We start from the raw sequence: 12,737 nt of genomic DNA, 5'->3' as shown, positions 1-12,737 counted from the left end.
GTGTGCAAAATATTAGCAAGCTAGGGCCAGCTCTTTGAGAGTGGAGTCGACCCTTGAGCAACACAGGCTGGAACTGTGTGGGTCCACTTATACATGGATTGTTTCTCGATACAGTACAATACTGTAAACGTAGTTTCTCTTTCCTATGATTTTCTGAATAACGTTTTCTTTTCTTTAGCTTACTTTATTGTAAAGATACAGTATATAATACATACGCAAAATACGTGTTCATGGTCTGTTGGTGTTATCGGTAAGGCTTCTGCAACAGCAGGCTATCGGTGGTAGAGTTTGGGGAGCGTCAAAAGTTACAGGCAGATTTTCACCCCTAACCTTTGCATTGTTCAAGGGTCACCTGTGCGATTTTTCAAAAGTCTGGGGTTGGTCTTTGCCAACAGTGACTAGGGACAGGAAGAACAGGGCTTCTCCTTCTCCTTGCTAGGGGGTTCCCCAGCTCCCAGCTCATGTACCCCTCTGGAGACTTGATTCTCTAAGCCCACGGTGCAGACTTGCTCCCAGACACGGGGTCACTGGATGGGGAGATTGCAAGAGACAGATTTTGTTCGATCAGCCCTTGCCTCCCCCCCTTTACTCTCCTGTCATGTAATCCCCATACCCACCACCCCTTCAGACTCCAGCAGCCCATTCCTTAGAAATAATACCTTGTGGAATCCGTAATTTTTAAAAGTAAATTGCTGTATAACTCCATTCTCAAGAAGACCATTTATGTGCATAGATACAAGAATAGTTCCTCTCTGTGGCTTAATTTGGAAATAACATTCCATTTCTTTTCTTTCTTCCTGGTCTGGTTTTTATCTTTACTCTAGAATAGCCCTTGACACATAGTAGGCACTCAATAAATACTTATTGAACAAATGCATGTTCTATAAATATATTTCTTTGTACTTCTTCCATTAAAGGATTCGATTCTTTTTTTTGTTTTTTAAAGATTTTATTTATTTATTTGACAGAGAGAGCCACAGCGAGAGAGGGAATACAAGCAGGGGGAATGGGAGAGGGAGAAGCAGGCTTCCCACGGAGCAGGGAGCCCAATGCGGGGCTCGATCCCAGGACCCTGGGATCATGACCTGAGCCGAAGGCAGACGCTTAACGACTGAGCCACCCAGGCGCCCCAAAGGATTCGATTCTTATCAGTAAATCAAAATGAGCACAATTTGGCCAGGTTCAAAATGTACCCTTGAGATTTGCTGGATTTGGCCTGTCAGTGTATTTTTTGTAGAAGCCCTGGATTATATTTTTCTATTAGCTGAAATTTGACAGAAATTAGGTATTCCATGAACACCATCCTGAGAATATGTTACTGGATATAGAAGAATAGGATTGTTCTGGAGATGTTTCACAACTTACGACACATGACTCCATTCAACACATAGTAATTGAGTGTACTCCATGAGGCTGGCTCCTCCCAGAGGGCCACGGAGACCAGTGGGGGAGATAAATGGGCAAACAAATTATAAGATAAGCAGAGTAACAGCAAAGAGAGCAGATGGTGTGGAACACAGGGCAAGGAGGCTGACCCTTGTTGGGACCTGGGGAGGGGTCGGGAAGGACATCTCAGTGACATTACGCATGTGGGGTGAAGTCCAATGGGTAAAGATGGGGTAACAGCCAACGTTATGGACTCCTCCCACCAAAAAAAAAAATGCTGTAAGGTCACAATGTATCACAGCTCAGTGGAAGCCCTTTTTTTTTCCCATTTGTATCTGCTTGTACATCGATACTACATTCACTCATGTATGTAGCTGGTCCACCGGCCAGCTAGCCAGCATGTATTTGAGCATCCTTTATGTCCGAGGTCCTGTGCTAATAAGCGTTAAGTTTGCTCTGAAACTGGGCAAAATCACACTGGAAGGATTGGAATACGGTGGATACGTACACACACAGATAGAACTATTTTCTTGATGAACAAGCTTCTCGTTCATTTCTTCTCATAGATTAAATATGTAGGTACCTGGTTTCCAGTGAGAATAGGGCCAAATAACTTGTGTCCTACTCAAAATGGTTACCTAAAAGCCATCTGACATACCTTAGCAAAACTTCGAAGGGCAGGTATTCTGTACAAGAACATTTTTATCTCCTAAGAGAACCTCAACATGATGTAAGTCCCCAGATCGTTGCACGGTAGCTCAGATAAGAGTCAAGTCTGAGAATGTGGGGTTTAACCCTTAAGCTACTGTTACGACACCAGGCCTTGCCTGGAAGGTGTCCTGTGACCATGGGATGTCTACCTGACACCATCTTGATGGAGTCGCAGATGTTTTGCTCATAAATCTTAGGACTCAAAACATTGTTAAGAAAATTCTTTTTTTTGGACACCTGAGTGGCTCGGTCATTAAGTGTCTGCTTTCAGCTCAGGTCATGATCCCAGGATCCTGGGATCGAGTCCCGCATAGGGCTCCCTGCTCAGTGGGGAGCCTGCTTCTCCCTCTGCCTGCCGTTTCCCCTGCTTGTGCTCTCTGTCTCTCTCTCTCTGACAAATAAATAAAATCTTTTAAAAACTTATTTTTTAAAGAAAATTCTTAATATAAGTTCATTGTTCATAGCCCTCTGATCCATATTTGCCAATGAACTATTAGTATTTGTGTGAACACACATGCATGCAGACATGCAGAGAAACAGCCATAAAACCAAATGAGACTTTAATACTCTGTGGTTTTCTAATTGTATTTTATGAAGCCCGAAGCTTTCCAGTTCTCACGCCCAAAGATTCGAATTCAGTCTTCATGGGCTCCTCTGTGTGGTCCTCAGTCAAGGTCCTTCTTGAAGCTGTAGGTGATGGTTGGAATCATCTGAAGGCTAGTCCCTTGCACTCTGGTACCTCGGCCATGTGAGGACTGGGACGACGTGGGCGTCTTTATCTCGAGATGTTTTCTGCACATGGTTTATGCGGTGTGACAGCTTTAGGGGAGCTGGACTTCATACATAGAGAAGCAGTGTGTCAAAGGTACATGATTCAAGAGAGAGGAAGCCAGGCAGCCTCGGAAGTCATGCAGCCTCACGTTCACCGCCTCCCTCCCATCTGTCAGGCGGTCCCAAGGGTGCATCCAGGTTTAAGAAGGAGAAACAGACTCCACCTCTTAATAGGACGAAAGCAACACTATTGTGGCCAATTTTTGGAAAATACAATTCCAATCCACCCACTGGACAAAACAATTCACACCCATCCCACAGATGAAATAGTCACTCCTCTTCCAAACTCTCCAAAGCCTTCTTTCCCTCACCCCACCAGGCCCAGGCCCAAAGTCCCCATCTGGTTGTCTTGGTCAGACCCAGGCTTCCTGGCTGCTCAGGTGGACAGCTCTTCCAGGATGCCCCATTCTATCCGAAGATAGGCTCTCTACTCCCTGCAGTAAGCAGACCCTGGAAGGATGGGTGTGGATGCTCTTGACCTGAGACTTGGGAGCTTGGGAGGCACTCAGCAGTTCCGAAGGACACCTGGGCACAGGCTGCTCGTGGCTTGAGTAGGATTGAGTCCTGGTGCAAATGATTTTCCATGGCTCTTAGGCCCATGCTCTGTAATTTTGGCTCACCTTTGAGTTATAACTCCTAATCCACTCGAGGCACCTTTTTTGGGGTTGATAGTTCTCTCAGCCTGCCTTCTGTTCATAAAATTTTGAGGCACCAGAACTCTCCATTTTGTAATGACTGTGCCCCTTTCGGTGCACACTGATAAAATTCCTTTAAAAGCTTTGTGAGTTTCGTGTGAGTCAATCTGTAATCCCCTCCAATGGTGAAAAGCCACAGACACTAACTTTTTGAGACAACCTCTTCTCTAATCTGGGCTCTCTGTGGGAGTTCTGTGGAGCGATACTCTTGATATTCTTAGAAGGCCTGTGGTGTTCCTGCTTGGGAAGGATGCACGAGACACTGCTTCAGATCTTTCTGAGGTCTTGATAAAGGGTTTCAAAGTCATGACCTTGGCTTCATCTTTAGCTAGGTTTTCAGGGAAATGCCCCAGATTTCATCTCTGCCTGGAAGTCACGTCCACTTCAGAATTATCTGCTATCTGGACAGCCGGGCAGTGAGGAGCCATGTTATTTTCCAAAAAAAAAAAAAAGAGAGAGAGAGAGAGAAAGTCCTGGCTCCTTTATAGTTACTAGCTCTTTCTTTAGCTTATGTCTTTACTCTCACATTTTACTAGAGACAGCTAGAATAATCCAGAAGGCAGCGTTCACACTCTGCCTGCAGCCGTCCTTCACTAGATCCTCCAGCTCCTTGAGCATGGTTTCTGTTTTCCACATCATTGCAGGGGACACTGTTGGCAACTCTTCTGCAGTGGCCTAATAAGGGCGGCCTTTCCTCCAGCTTCCAGCATCTTCCTCCCTTTCCTGGAAGCCTCCCCAAGAGCATTCTTGAGGATCACCACGCTTCCGCTCACACTGTCTTCAAGGCTCCTCCGATCTTCCAAAGCTGCTGCCATACCCTTCAAGCTACTTTGTAGCAGCACTCCATGGGACCAATGTCGGCATGGTCCTCTGTCGCTGTGTAACAAACCTCTCCAAACTGCAGTGGCTTAAAAGAACAGTGATGATCCTCTCTCTCCCACTGCTCCGGCAGCTGGCTGGGCTGACCACAGCTGTGGTCAGACGGTGGCCGGCGCTGGAATCATCGAAGACTCAGTTCACTATATATTTCTGGTGTCTAGGCCGGGGAAACCCAGACAGCTGAGGCCTGGAGCAGATGGGGTCGCCTGGCATCTCTCACCTCTACGGCCTTTCCGCGGGTTCTCCACAGCAGGGCTGCTCCAGGGTAGACCGACTTCATGCAGAAAGATCAGGGCCGCCAAGACGCATCCCAGGGGAGCAGGAGTTGGACAGAAGCCGTACTGCCCATGAGCCAGCCTCAGAAGGCAGGTGGCCTCCCCTTAGTCATAGTTTATTCATCAGGGGGCAGTCACAGAGGCCCTGCTGGTTTCAAGGTTCTGGACGAGCATGTGGGCTTGAAAAATATTGTTGAAGCTGGTTTTGGAAAATATAATCTGCCACAAATCCTTTAAATTATTCAAATCTTCAGAACAATTCCATAATACTAATGTTAAAAATTTGTTTGGTTCATTAACTTTCTAGAAGCTTATGAGCTGCTCTCTTTTAGCACATTAGAAAGCCTTTGGAATAATGCTTATGAATTACAGAATTGTGCATTTTGGGTATTTTCTGCTCTTAGAAGTTGGCTACTTTGGGGAACCCTGTGTAATGCTGGCTTACAAAGATGTCCAGTGGGTTAGAAAATTAGCTTTGTTCTTTTCCTTTCTCTCTTGGATATCTCCCATTGGATTCATGTTTACAGTGTGCCAGAGTAGGAACTGAGCACTTTCCATACAGTATGCCTCCCTTTTACTCCTCTAAGTTAGTAACTGATAATCACCATTTTGCGTGTGGCGATACTGGAGCTTAGAGAGATGTTCCTAAGACCTCTTTTGAGTTATAGTTTGCACCCTGACCCCCCCAACACATACACATACTTCAGTGACCCCCTTATTGTGGCCTGCTGTTCCTGGTCCTCATGGCATGTATCACATTCCAACATGCGAGAGAATTTACTCATCTGTTTCATTTACTTGCTTTTATTGTCTGACACCTCCCGCTAGGGCAGAAGAAGGTACGGAACATTCCGTCTGTGTTCACGAATGTGTCTCAGTTAAATGCTGCTTGAATGCGCGACTAAGTGAATGACTGCATGAGTGATGGTCGCTCTGGGATCTGAATCCAGATCTGACTCCAGAGCCCTTACTTTTAGTCATGATACCCCACTTGGAGACGGACACCGCTGTAATACATGCATAATGACAGAAAAACCGGGCTGCCTCAGATCACTCGGGAACTCAGCGAAATTAGCTGCGCTTATATTACAAATTCCTTCAGATTAGTAAAATACCAAATTAATGAAATAGTTGAAGATTTTCGAGAAGTTTTGCTACTTCAGCAAAACCTTACACAATTTTCTGAAATTACCATCTCAGTTTCGAGAGAAATTATAGTTAATAAGAACACTATTACAATATGTAGTAAAAATATATTAGAAAAAGAAGTCTCTTGGAATTTTTTTTTTGGAATTGTTTTAACATTAACCTTTAATAAGTGTTTTAGGGTCATATTTAAGTGGTTCTTCTCCCTCGTTCATTGTTTTTCTGAATATCTCCCATCTCAACTTAAGAAGTTTCCACCTAGAAGTTTTTTGTTGTTTTTTGTTTTGTTTTAAGTAATCTCTGTGCCCAGGGTGGGGCTTAAATTCTCCACCCTGAGATCAAGAGTCCCGTGCCCTCCCCACTGAGCCAGCAGGACACCGCTCCACCTTAGAAGTTCTTAGTGAAATGTTGCACTCTTTTTTTTTTTTTAAGATTTTATTTATTTATTTGACAGAGAGAGACATAGTGAGAGCAGGAACACAAGCAGGGGGAGTGGGAGAGGGAGAAGCAGGCTCCCCGCTGAGCAGGGAGCCCGATGTGGGGCTCGATCCCAGGACCCTGGGATCATGACCTGAGCCGAAGGCAGGCGCCCAACGACTGAGCCACCCAGGCGCCCAGTGTTGCACTCTTGATTTCCCTGTTAAATGTGTGTTTCTCTTAAGGATTCAAATATGTTGTAAAACTCACCCCAAGCATCGTGTTTCATAAAGTTCTTTTCTAAGAAAATAATCTCTCCATGCACCGTGGTGTTTCTGTTGGTGTTTTGTTCACTGTATACCCCTTACGTTGAGCTCAGGAATTTCCTTCAGGAAGCATCCATATGCCAGTAACTAGCTCACGTGCTTGCTGGCCCTAGTCTTTATTTTCTGGTCTCCAAAGTCGTGAGGATGGGTTCAGCCAACACTTACCTCACAGCTGCATCAGGCCCCAAGCGTTCAGGTCTAGTAGGTTCCAGCAGCAGACCGGAAAGGCCCTTCGCAGGGCTTCCCCGGGAACGCCCCCTTCGCAGGTGGCTGGCAATCCCGGGCGCCTTGCTGCCCGCATGACCCCCTCCCCAACGGGTAGCTGCGGCCTCCAGCTCCAAGATCTGAATAGGTTTCCTGCCTGCCAGTCTGGGGCTCTGGAAGGTGGAGGGAGGCAGGCGGGTGCTCGCGGGGCCCGGGGTCTGGCTAACACCGGCCATCCCTCCGCTGTCCCCCTGCAGTGCTCACCCGGCCCCGGCCTCACAGCGACGACTACAGCACCGTGAAGAAGGTGCCCCCTCGCAAGCCCAAGCGCAGCCCCAACACCCGGCTCAGCGGCTCCTCGGAGGACATGGCGGGCGCGCGGCGCAGAGGCGGCCCGCGGCGCGCGCCCGGGGTCCCCGGGGTCCCCGCGCCCCCCGCGCCCCCCGCGCCCCCCGCGCGCGCCCCGCCCGAGCCCGAGCCCGAGCCCGAGCCCGTCTACATCGAGATGGCGGGCCGCGCCGGCAGCCCCGAGCAGGCCGAGGCCGTGTACGAGGAGATGAAGTGCTTCGCGCCCCCCGACGCGTCCGCGTCGCCCCCTCTGCCGAGCGACGGGCGGAACCCCGGCTCCTGGGAGGACGGCGACGGGGGCGGCCGGGCCGCCGGGCCCTGCAAAGACGCGTGCGACATCCCGGCCCCTTTCCCCAACCTGCTCCCTCACCGTCCCCCGCTCCTGGTGTTCCCCCCGGCCCCCGTCACCTGCTCCCCCGCGTCCGACGAGTCGCCCCTGACGCCGCTGGAGGTGAAGCAGCTGCCCGTGCTGGAGACCAACCTCAAGTACCCGGTGCAGGCCGAAGGCTCGAGCCCCCTGTCTCCCCAGCGCGCCACGAGCCCAAAAGGCGACGGCGACAGGCCCGCGTCGCCCCTTTCGCCGCCGCCCCCACACTTCGCCTTCCCCCCGGAGCCCGCGGGGCGCGCGGGCCGGGCGGCCGGCCCCGACGTGCCCGAAGCGCCCCGGCCGCCCGGCTCGGCGCCCGCGGGGGGCGCGTGCGGCTCTTCCCCCAAGGCCCCCTACTCCCCCGGGCGGGCGGCCAGCGCCAGCCCCTCCTCGCCGGGGCCCTGCAGCCCCCCGACCCGCAGGGCGCCCGGCAGCCCCCTGGACGAGCTCTCCAGCCTCTTCAGCTCTGGAAGGAGCGTGCTGCGGAAGTCGGCGGCGGGGCGGAGGATCAGGGAGCCCCAAGGTAGGGGACCGACAGCGGGGGGCACACGGAGGTGGGCGTCCGTCTGGGCCTCCGCGGGGTCCGCGGGCTGAAGCGCGCGCGCGCTGCGGGAGGCCCGTGGCTGGCCCTTGGGGCAGACGAGAGCGTGAAAAATCGTATGCGGCCCATGTGGGCAAGGGGGTAAGAACGCACATTTCCGTTTGCACGGAAAGGCTCTGATAGAAAAACACACAGTGCTAAAACTGGGTTCAGCACGTTTTTATGACTTAGGATTGGAGCAAGATTAAATTTGAGCTGTTGTTCTCTTTTCTCTAATAAGGCTCCCTTCTAACGCGGAACTGGACATTTTGGTGGCATTATCTGGCCGATGCCCATTTGATTCAGGGTTCGCCGTGAATGCCTGAGTGCCCTTCTGTCTGGCTGTCCATCTCACTTCCAGGCCAGGTGTCTGGGGTGAAGACCTGCCCATCACTGCCTTGTACTTGATACTGCTCACCTTGATAGTGCTTTGGGTGAAGGACTTTTCTTCTGTTCACGTACCACCCACGGAGCATTTTAACTCCCGTCTGTGAATTCCTGTATCTTCCCATGGAGCAGCTCAGCCTAAGGCGTGGCTTGCACTGACAGTCCACTCACTTAGTGAGCAAAACCCCCGGCTACTGCAGCCACCGGCTGTTGCCTGTGTAAGAAAAAGAGCCTGTAGTTTGTGTTCCTGTAAAAGCGGAAGATAGCTAACAAAAAGATCCCCATAAGGAATTTTTGCTAACCACATGCCGCTTCATTCAGATAAGGTAACCTCTGTGCCAATGGTGTTGTTTGCCGAAGGTTCGCATAATAATCACCAATGACATAAATCATCTTCCCAGAAAAAACCTCCTAAGGCTTTTATACAAAAGCAAGGTATTTCCCAATGTTCTGTGTTTTGAGGAACAATTACATTAATATAAAGCTTCTTCTCTTTAAGGAAGTTCTAACAGGTCTCCTTAGTCTTGATGCCATTAATACCCACCCCTTCCGGTAAAAGGCAACTATTAACATCCTCGCTTTACAGACAGATGGGAAACTTTGAGGTGAAGAGGTAAAGGCCCCCTCAAGGTCAAGTGGTAGGATTGGAAATAAAATGTTGCTTGATGATGTAACTTTTTATACACACATGCACTTGCTGTCTCTCCAAAAGAAAATATATAAACATGTTAGCTTTCATCATTTGATTAGGAAAATTACTTTTCCATTTAGGAAAATTAGAAAAACTCTAGAAATAATCTAGAAAGCAATCTGAATAAGTGAAAAGTAGATCGAGGTAACAACACTTAGCAAATGAATAAATAACCTACTCCCTATTTATTCTTCAGATAAATATGCCAGTTGTTTGTTTTACTAACAATTTAAGTACAGAGCCATTAATAGATGAAATTGTCTTTGTAAGTAGAAGAATGTTTGAATTTCACAAGTCATATATTATATTTGAAGGAACAAAATGGAATCTACGAGAAAAGCATTAAATGCACAAATTAATATTTGCTTTTAGAACTAAAAGTTAATTAAAACCTCATAAAGCTCATTACCATAGTTAGGAATTGGGTGAATTCTTCTTGACTCTATTCAGGAAAGTGAAGTGAATGGATTTCTAGACACACCTTGTCATCTGGAAATCCCTGAGCTGAGGACTCAGTGTAGTGAGAAGTACAGTGGGGCCTCCAGGCATGGTGCGTGAATTTGCTAATTATATTTCCCTGTGGTGGAATAAGCCAGTATTTGAGAACACGTATCAAAACCTCAAGTACAGTACTGTTAGTTCAAATCTAAAATTATAAAATACCTGTTTTTCTACCGTGGGCTTTTACAAAACACTCTTTGTTTGAAAAAATTGGCTTTAGTCACTTATGACTTTCTCATAAATACATGAATTGGCAACTTCTGCCCCAGCACGGTAGCTGTAAACCAAAAATTTAACAATACGAGACCAGGTCATCCTCACACACCAGATTACTGGAGCTCCAACTCCACATTTGAGAACTTGGTAATTCTTGATGGTCCGTGATGTGGGAAATAGGCTTGTGCGTTTGCATGGCATGTTCTCATGGGATCTTATAGGTTGTTCTTTTAGAATAAAAGGGGCTAAAGATAAGATGTGGAAGAGAAAAGGTCTTCATGCTGAAACTAATCACTGGAGCTGCTATATGATGATTAAGGTTTACACAGTTTGATCCTGAAGTCAGTAATCCATTTTCTTCTGAATGAATTGAATGGCTCTTATTAATGATTTACGGTAGTCTTGGGATTTCTTCCCTTTAAGGCTTTAAATCGTCTACTTTACCCTCTTTATATTTAAAGATGTTCTTATTTTCACCTGAAATGGCTTTCTTACCAAATAATCCAGTGGGCGGCTAATTCACCCTCCAGGCACCTAAATTAATTACAGCTCATTTCTTGGATTTGTGGTCTGGGGAAATTGTTCTGCAAATTTTGCAGAAGCGTTCAGGATATTCCCCTCGCTTCTTTGGAAAGTGACCTTGAGGAGATTACACTGCTCCCTATTACCCTGCTGTGGGCATTTCCAGTTAAAACAGAAAGGACAATGAGTTGTGTGTAGTAACGAAGTCATGAAGTCCTATGGTGTGTAATTCTGCTCCATCACTATTCTGCAGACTTAGATATAGGACTTCACAGATATTATCTTCCCCCAAACGGTTGATTTTCTATTGACTTGAGGGCATGTGACCTGAGGCATATGAAGTCACTCAGATTCTAAGAATTCAGGATGCACGCGTGCAGACAGAAGGATGCGGATGGTGATGGGCCCACAGCCCCAGAGGAATGATGCTGACAGCCAATGACTGTAGTGCCTACTGGGCAGTCATTGTTTCCATGACCCATTTAATTCTCTCAAGACGAGAAGCTCTCTGCTACTATGATCCCCATTTCACAGATGGGAAAAAATGAGGCACAGAGCAGACCCCCTTGCTCTCAGCGCCATCCTACTATGCGCGACATCACATGACTCGAGTGCAGTGATTCTGCTGCAGAAGCAGTTCTATCGACCAGCACGGTGGTGCCTCGGACAGCAGGAAACAGAGGACAAGGGTTTAAACGTTCACGTTTGCTTGCCTGAGGTACAACAAGTCGGGGTCCTAGAGTTGGGGTGAAGAAAACAGTTTCACAAATTTAAAATGCGAAACATGTACGTGACAGCTTGGGAGTATATATACAGTTTTGGAATAGCGTATGTGGGCCACTTGGCCCTTAACGTTGAGAGTGACTAAATGTTTAATTACCTATGCCTTTCTAGATGCAGTTATCCCACTCGGTCACAAAATGTTTTTCATCTGACAGAATATGACTAATATTATGCCAATTATTTCTAGTTGCTTCGTTTCAAAAATCGTGAGACCTAATTCGAATGGAAGGAGAGATTCATTGGCTTGTGTAGGCCACTAGGGTGCTCCATTGTTCCAAATGGTATCCCAGGGTCCGGTTGCGTTCATCTAGAACATGAAATAAAATGAGCATGTCATTCTCCACTCATTGAAAAGACCAGGCTGATAGGACTTTGACAAAAATGCAGCACACCTCCGACATCTGGAGAAGGAAGGAGGAGAGCCCGGCTGAATTAAGAAAAAGTCTGATTTGCAGAATATTTTTACAAAAATTGTTTTATTACTTTTGATATTTCTCATCCATAGTTTATAAGATATAAATAGGTGGTTAAAAATGATGTAAATAACAACAAAAAATGTACAGAATTTCTTTGCATATAGATGTTTATTAAATACCTATTTGATGAAAACCTACCTGAAAAAAAGCAGCTTGACATATGACTGTATTTAATAGACCTAGCCCTTGAGGTATTTTTACTTAAAGAAAATCACCTAAGCCAAATGGAAATCACTGTTCATTTCAAATGCTTTATTTTATTGCATACACATTCTGAATAAGAATATTTTGAGTTTTAAATCAGTGTTCTATAGCTGAACTTTCACAGTTTAGTATTTTATCCCTTAGGGCCATTTGTTTAAAAGGGAGTTCTTTTTACAGTTGGCCTTATGGAAAATTTCAAACATACGCAAAAGTAGAGGGAATACATGAATGAACTCTCTCCATGGCCAATCTTGCTTCATCTCCAGTCTTGCCCACCCACCTTGTTCCCCACTGGACTATTCTGAAGTGCATTCCATTGTCCAGTCAGTTTATTAATAAATATTTACAAATACTTAATTTAAAAAGTCCTTTAGAAAAAAATAAAAGATTTACTACATCACCTTAATTTGTCCAGACCAGTGGATCCATTTCAGCCTTCACTGACCTGAGCCTGAGGCTCCTAAGAGAAACCCGCTTCTGGAAACCAGGGCATCATTTTTCACGATAGCGACAAAATGATTCTCAGGGGTTAGCTTTCTACTGAAAGAACACTGGCCTGCGAGATCTTCTACATGGGCTTCGAGGGCAGCCCCTGAGGTGGGCAGCTGGTGCAGGCAGCCCCCCGTACTACCACAAAAGATAAAACTGAAAAGGGTGGATGTCTAAGTATTACACCCAAACAGAACTAAAAGACCAACGTCGCAAAAGACATACAGTTGCTTCTGAAATCAGTATTTTATGAGGTTTAGATGCTTCCACGCCAAGTTAAGTAGCTGCTTATTCATTGTTTAG

The 12,737-nt window shown here is 46.8% G+C and overlaps 1 protein-coding gene across 1 annotated transcript in view; it reads left to right on the top strand.

Moving 5' to 3' along the window:
- MYO16 (myosin XVI) overlaps window positions 1-12,737 on the top strand; it is a 435,943-nt gene that overhangs the window by 366,085 nt on the left and 57,121 nt on the right. The window contains exon 31 of the mRNA XM_064585765.1: window positions 7,128-8,108. Coding sequence (XP_064441835.1) covers window positions 7,128-8,108 — 981 coding nt within the window. The remainder of the gene's footprint in view (window positions 1-7,127; window positions 8,109-12,737) is intronic.

Source organism: Mirounga angustirostris, unplaced genomic scaffold, assembly GCF_029215605.1.
Source record: "Mirounga angustirostris isolate CCGP_5_RB_7025 unplaced genomic scaffold, mMirAng1.0.hap1 SCAF_3, whole genome shotgun sequence".
Taxonomy (NCBI): domain Eukaryota; kingdom Metazoa; phylum Chordata; class Mammalia; order Carnivora; family Phocidae; genus Mirounga; species Mirounga angustirostris.
Note: the sequence above shows the minus strand (reverse complement) of the source record. Positions and strands in the feature narration are given on the sequence as shown.